The sequence below is a fragment of the Phalacrocorax carbo genome, chromosome 1 (assembly GCF_963921805.1).
Source record: "Phalacrocorax carbo chromosome 1, bPhaCar2.1, whole genome shotgun sequence".
Classification (NCBI taxonomy): domain Eukaryota; kingdom Metazoa; phylum Chordata; class Aves; order Suliformes; family Phalacrocoracidae; genus Phalacrocorax; species Phalacrocorax carbo.
In genome coordinates this window covers 115180240-115192996 of record NC_087513.1, presented here as the reverse complement: position 1 = coordinate 115192996, position 12757 = coordinate 115180240, and the positions used below count along the sequence as shown (strand labels likewise).

Here is a 12757-nt window from a genome sequence, read left to right as displayed (position 1 = left end):
CAAGTATTTTTTTAACACCAAAGCCAAGTATACATAGTGAAATTATGGCAGAGCATAAAAATCTAAATGCTCACAACAGACAAAACCCATAAATTTCCACTGCTCCAACTTGCCTCAATAAGTAGTTCAAAAGTAACCTGCTGGCCAGAAAGAAGTATTTTACACCCTGCTCAAATCTTGGCATTCATTGAGAATACAAGAGAAAGCCCCACAGCTAGAATATCTTAAGTGCAAACATCAGATCCAGCTGTCTGCACCAGAGGTCTGCCTGCAGAATTACCTTATTTTACTTTGGTTATTTGTATCACTCCAACAGTGCAAAGGAAGAGTCAACCTCTGAGGTGACCAGCTGTTAAACTTTACAAGGTTTCCTAGGTTAGAACCCAGGACCTTAAACTATACCTGCATACTTAAGGTGGGACTTAAATTGAAAGCCAGCTCTGTCCAAAGCTTCTGCATACTGATTCACTCCACCAAGAAGGCAGGCAAAGTGCTCCGTCCTATGAAGTTTTCAAAAGGCTTTCAAAGCACAGTTCCACTACAGTCTGCCCATCAGTAATACCTGACTTTACAAATGGTAAATGAACAGATCAGCACCCATAAGCATCAGTTTAACTCTCAAGTACAGAACCACAGTGCCAGGCCTACATGTTTAATCCCACCAGAGTGCAGTGAGGGAAAGCAAACATCTCTCAAAGACGTATTGATTTCAAGGATTTTATTTTAGCGTGGCTAGAATTTGATGCCAACATTTAGGAACAATAAGTAAATCCCTCTCCGTGGTGTGACGTAGCCAGAGTGCCAATCACATTCTAAATACTTACAAATCATGGTAAACATAGAGTATTATTTTAATAAAGAATATAAAGCCACAGCGATATACTGAACATTGCAGGAAAAACAGTTTTGTCTTTCTGTAGAACAAAGGATTCCAGGAAATTCTAGTCAAAAAAGAAAGTTGGCCCATAAGTCAAGTTACACCAGTAAATTAGATAGTGATAATGCACAAGTGATAACTAATCCTTATTGAATGAGTCAGAGACACTCTGACAGGCTGACATAGATAATCAAAGGACAAGGCATACAGATTTATGGATTATCATTGTCAATCATTTTCTTTGTCAATAATAATGCATGATGCTAATAATTTAGGAGACAGCAAAGTTTAGGATTATCATTTTCAAAGATCAAGACAATGTTACTGCAAGAAAAAATGACAGACATATCATTATGTAAAACTCTTCAAATGCTTAAGCTAACTGAAATTCAGTTAAACCTGTATTTCATTATGTACAAAATGACAAGAACTATATTGAATTCAAAAACATTTCAGATTTCAACAAGCTTGAATAAGACTTGCACATGTATTTCATCAGCTGGTAGAAAGATAAAAAGAATCATTACATCAAGTAACCATAATTTGTTCTCACAGCGATTTCCATACATTGGTGCGCCCATTTATTGCCCATCTGTTGGAAACAAAAGGAAGCAAGCTGAACAAACTAAACCCACGCACCAACACAAGTCAAAAAACTGTTAAACATAGGACATATGGAATAATATGGAACGATATTATTTTAAAATATGTGTTATATGAACAATAAGAATGCTATTAAATGCTCTACGAGCCACACTGGATTGCATGGTCTTTCAGGCAAGGACCATCCTTCACATCATACAAATACATAACATAATGCTGGGCATTGTACACCATATATTTATACAATGCCTAATGTTGTAGTAAAAGCAACTTTAAATAATAAACCTGCTGTAAGGTCAAGTACCTGCAAATGTAAAATTGAGAAAATAATAATGAAAAGAACATTTTTGTTAAGAAATTATATGATTGTCTCCACTCTCTCTAGAGGTAGTGATAATACAATATAAGCAACGGCAAATTTTACTGCAAAATTACTGAGCATATTATCTTGATGAAGCAGATCTGCTATGAACAGCAACGCTATAGCCTACTAAAACCTAGACTTCAGCCTAAAGCTGCAGCAGTCATTAACCTGCTTCACCCTATCCAACCCCCAAATCCTAACATTCAGCCCCTGAGGAATCAGAATTTAATTCTCAATGAACAAAAGTTGCCAGGGATCATTCTACAGACCCTAATGATTTGTCTATACTGCAGGCAGAACTAGGACCATATTACAGCACAGTCAACTACACCAGATTTTAGCTTGGTAGGGGAACGGGCACAGAGCTTCGCATGGCAAGGTAAGCACTTTCACAGCTAGCCCACTGAGCACCAAGGCAGTGCAGCTACCAGCATTTGTACTAGACAATTTTGAAACACACCTGTGTATACCTACATTATTTCCTCCTCTGTGGTTACAGAAAACCTGATTTTGCAAAGTCTGATTACAAACATGCCTCAAAAGCGTATGTTTAAAAATAAGTTTAACAATAAAACAATACCTAATACATAAATAGAACTGAGGAAAACTGAAAAAGTTTCCTCACTCAGTTTTCAGAGGAGTTACCTGTAGAACCTGTAGTCACACCCTCTGAACAGCAAACATACAATATAAAAAACTTAAAAAGTTTTAATAAGCAAAAGAACTCCCAAATTTAATGTGAATTTCCAGAACCACTGGTAGGTTTTCCTGTCCTGGTACTGATGGTGTGTTAAGAGCATTCCATTTGTATTATCATATATATATTGAAAGGAACATGTCAGGTACTCAACATTACAGAAACAGCTGTCACCATTTAACATCTATGTTTCAAACCTGAAAATTAACTACCAATGTAGGAAGTCTACTCTCTCTCCCTAAACCAAGAGCCCTCAAAGAAATCATTCTTACTTTTCAGACATCTTTTCAGCTGATACAAGAACTGGATAGAGACAATTCGCATTTTTTAAACCTTTCACCATATACTCCAGTTCTACTTTTGCTGTTTGTATTTTTCAGGTACCAGAAAGAGGTACCTTTTTTAAGTTTTTGGGCAGTGACATGAACAAGAACAGTAGTAAAAGCTCCCTATGAAGTAATTTACCATGTTGAAACTAGTAAAAATCACAAAGACACTGACACTAGATGGGCAATATTATCTTTTTTCCCCTCATTCTTCTCTAGCTTAACAGCTTTGTTTGAAAAAAACTATGAAAGGTAGAATTACGGTTTTTTCTGCTAAAAGAGCAACTTATAGAAATTAATGACATCTGAAAGCATTTTTCATTTCCTACTAGAACCTATTTTAAAAATTCCTCTGAATATCAGCCATATAACTGTACACAAACCCTACCTTATGCATTTCATAATCTGGGTAGAACAAGAGTTCCTGTTGCTTTCTTTGAATTTCGAAGTATTTGCTTTTAAAGACTGCTAATTGCTGGACAGCCATATATTGATGACAGGGAAAAGAGACTCCTGAAAGCAATCTACATTTGATTAACACCTCAAACACCAGGCACAGCTAATAACAGAATGTAAAATAAAGCCAAGCACACCTTCTTTGAGATTTCTTCAACACTGAGTTTCCTCTTTCCAATTTATTCCCTTGCTGATGTACTGGACTAGAGTCAAACAATGAAATCGGAAGTTAAACACTAACATTTGGAACATACCATACAGCACCTTGCAAGCCTCCGAACTGCTGATTTGACATTGATACCAACACATTACTATTGTACTTGACAAATGCACTCTTTATTAGATGCCTACACTTCGAAGCGTACACGCAGTTTGCTCATGAACATCAGCTGCCGTTGTCAGCGTAAATGTAGTCCTTAACTATGTTCTTTACCGGTGCAAGAGACTCGATTTGGAGAACAGCCTTTCAGTTTCGCTCTGGTTCGTAGTTAAGCAGCGCCGTCTCTTCCCCCCTGCGGGTAGGGACCATGCTGGGTACCAGACACACTCCAGCGCCGGCCCTTCGCTCTATGCAGGGCAGGGCTTAGCCCGTACTCTGCCACCCGCGAAACACCGCTATGGGGGATTAGAAAAACGGTGATTTTAAAGTGAGAACGCGGAAGCAGACACCGCTCTCACCCGTCTCCCGCGGCTCCTCGGCCCAAACGCGCACGCTACCCCTACCTCCCCCACCAGAGAACCGAGCTGAGCTAGGCTAAGCCTAGCCAAGTCCAGCCTAAGCCAGCCAGCCCAACAACGCCACAGGAGCGGCAGGCTCCCTGGAGAAGGGCGAGCTCCAGAGCCTCCCGCCTCCGCCCAGGCGCAACGACCCACCGTACCGCCCGCTAACCTCACAGCCAGGGGAAGGGGGGGAACTGACGCCTTTATCCTCCGCCATTTCCCCTCCCCGGGGGCGGGGCCGGCGCTGACATGGCGGGGCCGGGGAGTAATGCGTCACGTGGTGTCCGCGCCGCGCGCGCGCTCGCTCGCTCGCTCCCTCCCCCCCCCGCCTTCCCCCCATCCCCCCCCCGCCCTCTCCTGTGGGTGGCGCGGGGCCAGGAGGCCTGCACGATCCCAGGGTGCTGTGCGCGGCGTGGGCTCCGCCATCCCGCGGGGAGAGGCGGTCTGTGCCGGGGCCCTGCCAGCGAGACGCCGCACCGAACGAGTGGGTTTGGGGAGAAGGAAGAGGGGAGAGTGCCAGCCCCGCCGCCGTCGCTGAACGGCCATGTCCGCGCGCAGCCCCTGAGCGGGACCGAGCCGCCCCTCCTCTCCCTCCCCTCCTTCCCTCCCCCGCGCGGGCGCCCGCCCGCCCGCATCAGCCGCCGCCGCCAACATGGAGGCCGTGAACGCCTTCAACCAGGAGGTGGGAACCGGGGAGCGAGGGGGAGGGAGGGGAGGGAGCGTAGGGCGGGAGGCCGCGGTGGAGCAGGGTGGGTCACGGTGGCCGCCATCGTTTCCCACCACCCCCACGTCCCCCCTTCCCCGCCAACCCGCGCTCGGCTTCCGGCTCTGGGCCGCGCGGGCCCGGTGCGGCGCCGCCAGAGGCCTGCGGTGGGGAGGGCCCGGCAGCGCTCGGCCCGGCCCGGCCCGGGGCCTCCCGCTGGCCCGAGGGGCGTGGGGAAGATCGGGTCTCCTGATTAAAATGGAGGCGAGTGGGGTCGGGCTCGCTGTGGCCGTTGCAACGGCCCGGAGCGTTCCCCAAGCCACGCCGTAGGCCGGGTTCCCGCACGGGCCGGGCCGTCTGGGTGGGGGTGGGGGTGGGGGGTGTCGTTGAGGGGACCTTCGGGCTCCCGTTTCTGCCCACCACCGGCTTCCTCCTCGCCCCACCGGAGAGCCTCTGAGCCGGGATCCCTGTTACAAGGCGTTCCCGCTGCCTGCGCGTTGTGAAGGAGGGGGAAGCCGCGTTTCAGGGCGCGAGGCACTTTTATTTCCTCGAAGTGGTTTGGCGAGGGACCTGCCATGTGAACAGGCGGCCAGTGGGATAGGCTGGAGGTTGGACAGAGAGAGGGAAAGCTGCGAGGGGCCTTATCTCTGCCTAGAAACGGCGCCTGGGGACGGGACTAAGGGATCGACCCCAGCGCTAGGGACATGGGAGGTAGGTTGGAAAGCACGAGGCGCTCGGTCTCCTTTCATGGCACACAGAAGGTCACTGTCGTCTCCCCGTGATTTTTTTTTTTTATTCCTTAGTCAGCCAATCGAAATTGGAAACAAAATAGACCATGATTGTTTTTTGCATAATATACAACAAAATACTCTAGCCTCTACTTTATAAAGTTGTTGACACGTGACTTAAAAATGATTCTTAGATTAGATGATGCTGCCGCCTCAGTTTGAGGATTTGACTTTTGCAGATCCTGTATGGACTATGGAACGTGCGTATTTTCATTGCAGATAATCAGTTAAAGCTAAGCCAGAACCTATTTTGGAATGTTTAATACATTTTGAAAGTCAGATTGCTATGCTTGTTTACTGAACAGAAACAGGAAAAATGGCAGACTACTCTCATGTGATGAAGTCATGCTGTGTAAAGTTCACTCTCTGCAACTGCTTGTCTTACACACAGAGAGACACAACTGAAAATCTACTCATCCTTAACAAAATTATGGAAGTGCAAAGTGAAAAGTAGCTAGGATATGCCTCCTGTTAACGGTTTTATTTTTTATTTGCCCGTGTCATGGTTGTATTGTGCTGTTTTGACCCAGTGATATGGAAGGGTGCAAAGAAACCTTCCCAAATATGTTAAAATAGAATGGCATGCATACGGTGTTTTCAATTTCCATGTAAACAGAGAACAGAAATATCTTTACCTGCCTAAATAGAAACAGAAGTTCTAGCAGATGATTGCTTTCACTTAATTCATTTCAGCCTGATAAAACTTAATTGTACAGACAGTCCTTAGTGTTTTTCAAACAATAAAACCCACTTCTTCTGCTGATCTAGTGGTGAAAATATGTGTGACTTTAGAGTGAAAGCAGTGTTTCTTGGTATTCTGTGACTAACCTGTTTTAGAAATGGGCATATTTTATTTCATACATATTCCTCTCAGATGTAGGAAAAACATGATGCTTTTGTTTGAATAAATCAGATATATTGAGTGAAACTTTGGTGGCTGGCTGCTGAAAGGTAGTAAAACACTGGATTTCATTTGACCATCAGTTCTGGGAAGAAGACCATACTTAGAAAAATCCCTATTCTGCAATCATTTGTACATATGAACAGTTCCACAGGACTGCTAATGTGTACAGCAAGCATGTTAATAAATTCAGGATTTGTGTAATTACTGTCCTGTTCTCAGGAGGTATGTTTATGATACTAGTTAAGAACATGAAATCCAGTTCTTAAATTGTTCTCTTAGCTTTCCAGTGAGTGTTGCCTGAAGTTGTGCATGCCAAACAATACATACTAAAATAAAGCATGAAACATTTCAAGCTTTTTTTTGAAGAGGGTGAGATTTACAGTCTCATATTGTTCCATTTCTGGGTTTTCTCAGTGAAAGTGGAGAAAGTAAAAGAGCTGCTTTACAAAAGGTCTCAACGTTATTCACAGAGTGGTGGGAATAGCAGAGGCTAGTGAGCGTGTGAGAACTCATTTTGTCTGTAAGACTGTCTTACAATGTGTAGACATTGTGAGCATTACAGAGGTACCAGTCTCTGTTCACTGAATAGTTAACTATTTTATTGAGAGCGGAATAGCTTCAACAGCAAAGATCAGGGTATATACATAATACCCTGTAGGTCAAGAATTCCTGAACTTGCTGGCTGTACAATACCATTGTAGACAGAGAATTGTGGCTTTATAATGGTAAGTTTAACTGCAGCAGCCATGAGTTTTGTGCTGGACTTCCGATGTATGCTAGAGGTGATACACGTCCAGCTCTCCTGTCTCTTCTTCTGTGGAGGTGGCAACTGTCACCTCTTTGCCGGTCTACATGAAGGAGGAGATGTCACTGCTTCAAGTGATACAGTCATTTAGGACTTTTTGGGGTGGGTTTGGTGATTACAGCAATTTCTTGAGTGGTGGGAGGCCCAAGTTCAAATCATGGCTGTAAATTAGGCATCCTCTAAGCTATTAGGTTGGTATCCCCTTCTCAGACAAAAGAGCTTAGGGAGGAAGAGAAAAGCACCAGCAACACTTCTAACTTTTATGTATGCAATTTGAACCGTTTTGTTTTGGTTGAAGCTGTTCACCCAGTCCAGTAGAAACCATTAGTATTTTTGGCTGACTTAGGTTCCAGTTCTACTTGGAAGTTCGGTTTCTGCGCTTTGGGTTATAGGTTTCTGATGGTACTTACGGTTATGTTGCAGTGAAGTAACAAGTTTCTGCCTGCCAGCTAATTGTGATAAGTATGTGATCTCAACTGCCCATCTGAATTGTGAGGTATAACTTAAATATAGAGGTGTGAGCTAGCACGTTGCAGTTAGCAATTGTGGCAAGTTAGGAAGGAACACTTAGAGTCACTTAGTTTGGCTCTGGCAATGGGTGGTAACTTACACAGGTTGCATAATTTGATCATGTTTGATTGTGTTGCCTATTCTCTTAGTCCTGTTCTTTGTATCTATATTTTAAATGGAAGCTTACCAGGAAATGTGCCTCTTAAAAAGTAATTTTTTGTAGGCACATTTTTTGTATTGAACAAACACGTTTGCTGCTTTATTTTTATCCAGCTCTACTCTGAGCAGATATTACTAACTGAATAGGTGGGATTTGACAGTTACGTAGTATAGTATATTTTGCCTGAGGAAATTAGTTCAAACTGGATCCTGGAAGAATGAGTTAGAATTCATGTACTGTTAGGTGTATTTGTTGTGTTAAATTAATAGTACAGTGTAAGTAAATCACAAAAGGTAACTTGGTAACGGTGCAAAACTTTGTTATGTTTTTAAGAAAACAACTAAACATTTTTCTAAAAAAAAAAAAAAAAAGGGAACCCCCCCCAAACCAAACAACAAAAGCAAACCCACACATTTGCCATAGTTGATAAAGCTTTTAATCCTTGTAATTTTTCAATTTAGGGGTTATGTGTTTCCTTTTCTTTATTCTGCAAAACTTGAGGGGTAGTTTAATTGTTACAAAAGTTAGAAATTGAGACTTCTTCACAGTCTTGCTGCTGGAATTAGAATAAAGTCAAGTTTCCTATTTTGTAATCTTGTATTTGTATTGAGTAATGCGGTACATTCACTTAATCGCACGTCTCAGGTTGGCAATAGTTAATCTGTACTACTGAAATAATTGATATTCCACTTAAGCGTGCCTAGGTCACAAACAGGATAGGTATTTTGTGGGCTGCTTCTTTGAAGTTAGAGCTGTAGCTTTCTTCTTTACTACTTATCCATACTCAGTGAACTGGACAGTTGTAATTTTGATCTAGTATAGCCATCTTATGCTAATGGTAGCTCTTCATTTTGCATGCTCTATTACAATCTGTTGCTCCCTGTTCTTCCCCTCCCCAGGTCCTATAAATAGAGGTTAGCAGGATATCCTTCACTATGATTCTTAGCAGTTACTGTAACTCATGAACCCCAGTTAGATTCCTTCTGTTGTATGGCAAAGCAGTAAGCACACAACTACCAAGATCTGAGGTTGGAGGAGGGATTAACGTAGTCTTGTGCGTTTTGGCGCCCTTTGTCTCTCTCAAAAAAAACCCAGTGAAAGCTGCTACCTGTTGTAGCTGTCTAAAATGATTCCCATGTTCCAGTAGGTGCAGTAGGCTGTATTTTTAAGTCAGTGCTGCCTCCCACATGTCCTGAGAGAGTGCTTAAGCACTTCAAATGCTGTTTGCATGGGTAGAGGGAGAGAAAGATAGGGGAGTGCTACTAGACTTCTAGAGTGAATTTAGTCCTTTTTTTTTTACACTGTGAGGCCCAGACTGAAATTATTGCAGAAGTAGTGTGCAGCTCTTTCGGAGGGAAGTTGTTCTGTTGCTTTTGTGACTCTATCATGGTAATTGAAGGGTCATCATCGCTGTGATCTTGAAAGAGCTGTGTCTCTTGCTTCTGAACTGTTCCTGGGAATATTGAAAGCTGTGGCACTCTAGCAGAGATTCTTGGTAAGAGAAGAAATGGGATGAACAGCTTTTCAGGAGACATGCTGGACTTATGAGCACAGCACTGATCCTAAGAGGCAGATAAGTTTTGAAAACATTTGTGTAGAAACCAAAATTCTGTTCTGTGTACTTTTATGATCTCATTTTTATATGAGTGTCTTCTGTAAAGATGTTTCTCCCCAGTGATTAAGAATTTGTGAATGGTCTTTCTAGGCCACAGGAATAGCTTAGTTGATTTAGCTTCATTGCCGGGGGTTCATATCTGGTTAAATTTAAATCTCACTTTATTTTCCAAAGAATGTAGCCTGACAGCCATGAATTTTATGGTCATCTCTTACCTTCAGCAGCACCTAATACTTGGTACACTTATCAGCTGATGGTCCAGAATGTAAAACTTACATTGAACCTGTGAGACATAGCTTAGTGACAGAAGTTTAGTAGACATCATTACCCTTTTCCTTTTCTTAGTAGCTCAAGGAAGAATGGGGACCTGGTGAGGAAAGGAAGCAATGAGTTTTACAGGGAAGCAGAATATATGTGACTGACAGATTTTCTTTGGACCCATGTATATTTTTTAAAACAACTGACCTTTTAAAGGTCTGATCGTGCATTAACAGTAATGGTGTTTTGTTAAAAAATAGTATGGTATCTGTGCTTTTCAGTCGTGTCTTCCAGCATCCTTTTTTTTTCCTGTGGGCACATGAACAAATAACTACAATTATACATTTGTAAGTGACTTGTAGTTTGGCTGTATCGTGTGGTTTCTAAATGTGTAAATAAAATACATTCCAAAAAACAATGAATGAACGTACAAAGTACTGACTGTGCCATATGTGTGTATGGAGTCTGCTTAGAGAAGTGTTCTTGGACGTGTAAGACTTGATGAAATTGTTGAGGGCATGTTAGCCTGCTCTGTGAAAACTGGAGAAGGGAAGATTGAGCCGAGAGTATTTTAACAATGACCTGAGTGCTCAATATGCACTAAACACTGTGTTTCTTTCAGTGGATCGTGATTCTGTCTGTGCTGCTTCTTTTCTATGGGCTTTATTTAGTGAGTATATAAGATGGACCCGTACCTCTTTTTTTGTAAATGAAGAGACTTTTTTATGGCAAAGAAACTTCAGCAAGAGAGCAAAGCAGGGAAGTCAGTTCAAGTCTTAAAGGTATTTTTACCTTCCTACTATGTTATCTCATGCTTAAAACAGATAAATAGACTTAAGATCATACATCAAGCTTGAAACACCCCAAAGCATTATAAGCCTGATCTTTTTCCTTCTATGCCAGTGGGATAAGTCTCACTGGATGACACTATCGCGCATCTTTCCTAGTAGTTTGGAAAGCATATGAGCTGCTTTCTTTCTCTGACCATGTGTCTTATGTTTTTGCCTTGGCACCCTTGTTCCTTCTCTACTGGCATGCACGCATCACTGTCTGGTTTTGCTTTTCTTGTAATGAATTCAGTAACAAAGTGAAGCTGATCGTATTCCTGCATTTCAGCTTGCTCTCATTCTGAAGACATGCTGTGCCTAGACATGCTGTCTTTTTAGAACTCTAAGGTAGGGCTGTGGGTAAATATGAAAATATTGATTCTCCCCTTTGCTTCAAAAACCCATAGTTCCTAGGTTTCTGTGTAAAATGGACCCTCAAAGGGCATTAATTGTAAAATGTCAGAAATTAATAATTTGCTGCTTGAAAGAGTGAAAAGTAAAGACTGTCATCCTATTCCTTCTCCCGTTACTCTCACCTCTCCAATACACCTCACCCAGGGCTTATGAACTGGAGCAGGTTCTACAGTTTGAGTTGGAAGGCCTTAGTTCAGTCCTGCCACATGTTTTTGGTTTTTTTTTTAAATAGTACTTCCATACTTTACATTGAATTTTAATTTTGGGGTGGTTACTAGCTTGCTCTTTAAATAGGCAATATGGTTAGCCTCCCTTTAGCTATCTGCTATCGTTTAATGAGTGGCTCATCTTTGGTTTTTTTGCTTTTGCAGTTGCTTTGCAATTGCTTTTATTAGCCTGAAAATGAGCAGGTGATTTTTCTGCCTTTGAGGTTCTTGGCTTTATAGATATTTTATCCTGTACTTCCATACTGTGGTGAAAAGTACACAGAAATACTCTTGAATCAGTATTTTATATTGTGGCTTGCATTTAGTAGGCTCTTTAATACCTCCACTTTTTTATAGTACATGGGTTGATACAGAGCAAAAAAGAATTGATTCATTTTAAAAACAGTGCTTTTAAAAACATGTACAGCTGCAGTGCATGGACTTTCAAATGTAGGGATGGAGGTTCCAGAAATGTTTGGAAATTCTTGAATTGAAATTGTATCCTAAGCTAGAGCTTGTGTGAAACAAAAATGTAGGTTTTTTCATACTGCTTTCAGCAGGTGAGACTATTATAACTGAAATAGGGAAGTTTTTTTATTACCTTTGCCTTAATGATTTGGATAACGTTTTGTGGCTAAGCCTTTCTGCTAGTTTGTCTGCATTAATTTTTCCTTGTGTATAAAAGAATCCATGTGGACAGCAGGAGGCAATTCTTAAACTATTGAAATTATTAAAACTGAATAAAGATCCAAGTCTTGAATGGTCCTTGGAGTAATTAGTTCTTATGTAAAAATAAAGTTCCACTTCCTTTCTTTTACACTGCTGTCTCTTGCCCTATGGTACCCCCCCATCCCAGTGAACAGGATACCCTGGATGGTTTTCATTGCCAAATGAACGGACTGGGGGCAGTGGGCAGCAGAAACAGAGGCAGAGCTAAACTGCTTTTTTCTTTAGCAGGTGGTGTCACTATATGGGGAAGGAAGGTAGGGAACAACTAGAAGCTGTTGTTTTTTTTTTTCCCCAAACATCCAGTTATGGTCGATAAAAGCAGCAAGTCATTTCTAGCAGGTCAGGCTTTACAGGGCAGAGCATTCCAGGGACAGGCTCCTGTTGTGAGGCGGTACATTGGAGACACTTTCAAGCTGCAAATTATTGTTGCCTTTGTTACATCCATCACATTTATTTTTTAAATAAAGTGTAAGTTTCTGTGTCTAGGTTGTTTCTTGAGCTGATCGTGGTGCCCTTTGAGGAATTAGGTGTATTATTAGAAGGATGGTCCTCTGAAAATGCGGGGGGAGTTTCCATATATTGGTTTGGGAAATGTAAAGTACATGGGTGTCTTACTGAACAGTTTCCCCTTCTAACTGAAAATCCACAAGCAACTAGTAGGGTTGTTAAATTTTAGATTTACCTGTCTTTAAAACATGGCTTTGACACATGTAACTGATACTGAAAATTAAATAACAATCAGCTTTAAAATAGTCATTTGGTATTCTAAAATCTTACGAAAATTTAAAAAGGCAA

At 41.9% G+C, this 12757-nt stretch overlaps 1 protein-coding gene and 1 long non-coding RNA gene across 4 annotated transcripts in view; one reads left to right on the top strand and one right to left on the bottom strand.

Moving 5' to 3' along the window:
* Window positions 1-703: 703 nt before the first annotated feature.
* On the bottom strand, window positions 704-4358 carry LOC135316630 (uncharacterized). 2 transcript variants are annotated; one of them, XR_010375884.1, is made up of 2 exons: window positions 4197-4358; window positions 704-3938 (listed from the first exon to the last, which is right to left on the bottom strand). It is a non-coding gene; the product is annotated as an uncharacterized LOC135316630 (long non-coding RNA). The 2 variants fall into 2 exon arrangements; XR_010375883.1 differs by having other exon boundaries at window positions 4213-4358.
* A 56-nt stretch (window positions 4359-4414) lies between these two features.
* Window positions 4415-12757, top strand: part of SCAF4 (SR-related CTD associated factor 4) — a 46908-nt gene continuing 38565 nt past the window's right edge. For both annotated transcript variants that reach the window (XM_064470576.1, XM_064470571.1), the window contains exon 1: window positions 4415-4725. In XM_064470576.1, the coding sequence (XP_064326646.1) occupies window positions 4696-4725 (30 nt within the window). In that variant the 5' untranslated portion in view covers window positions 4415-4695. The remainder of the gene's footprint in view (window positions 4726-12757) is intronic.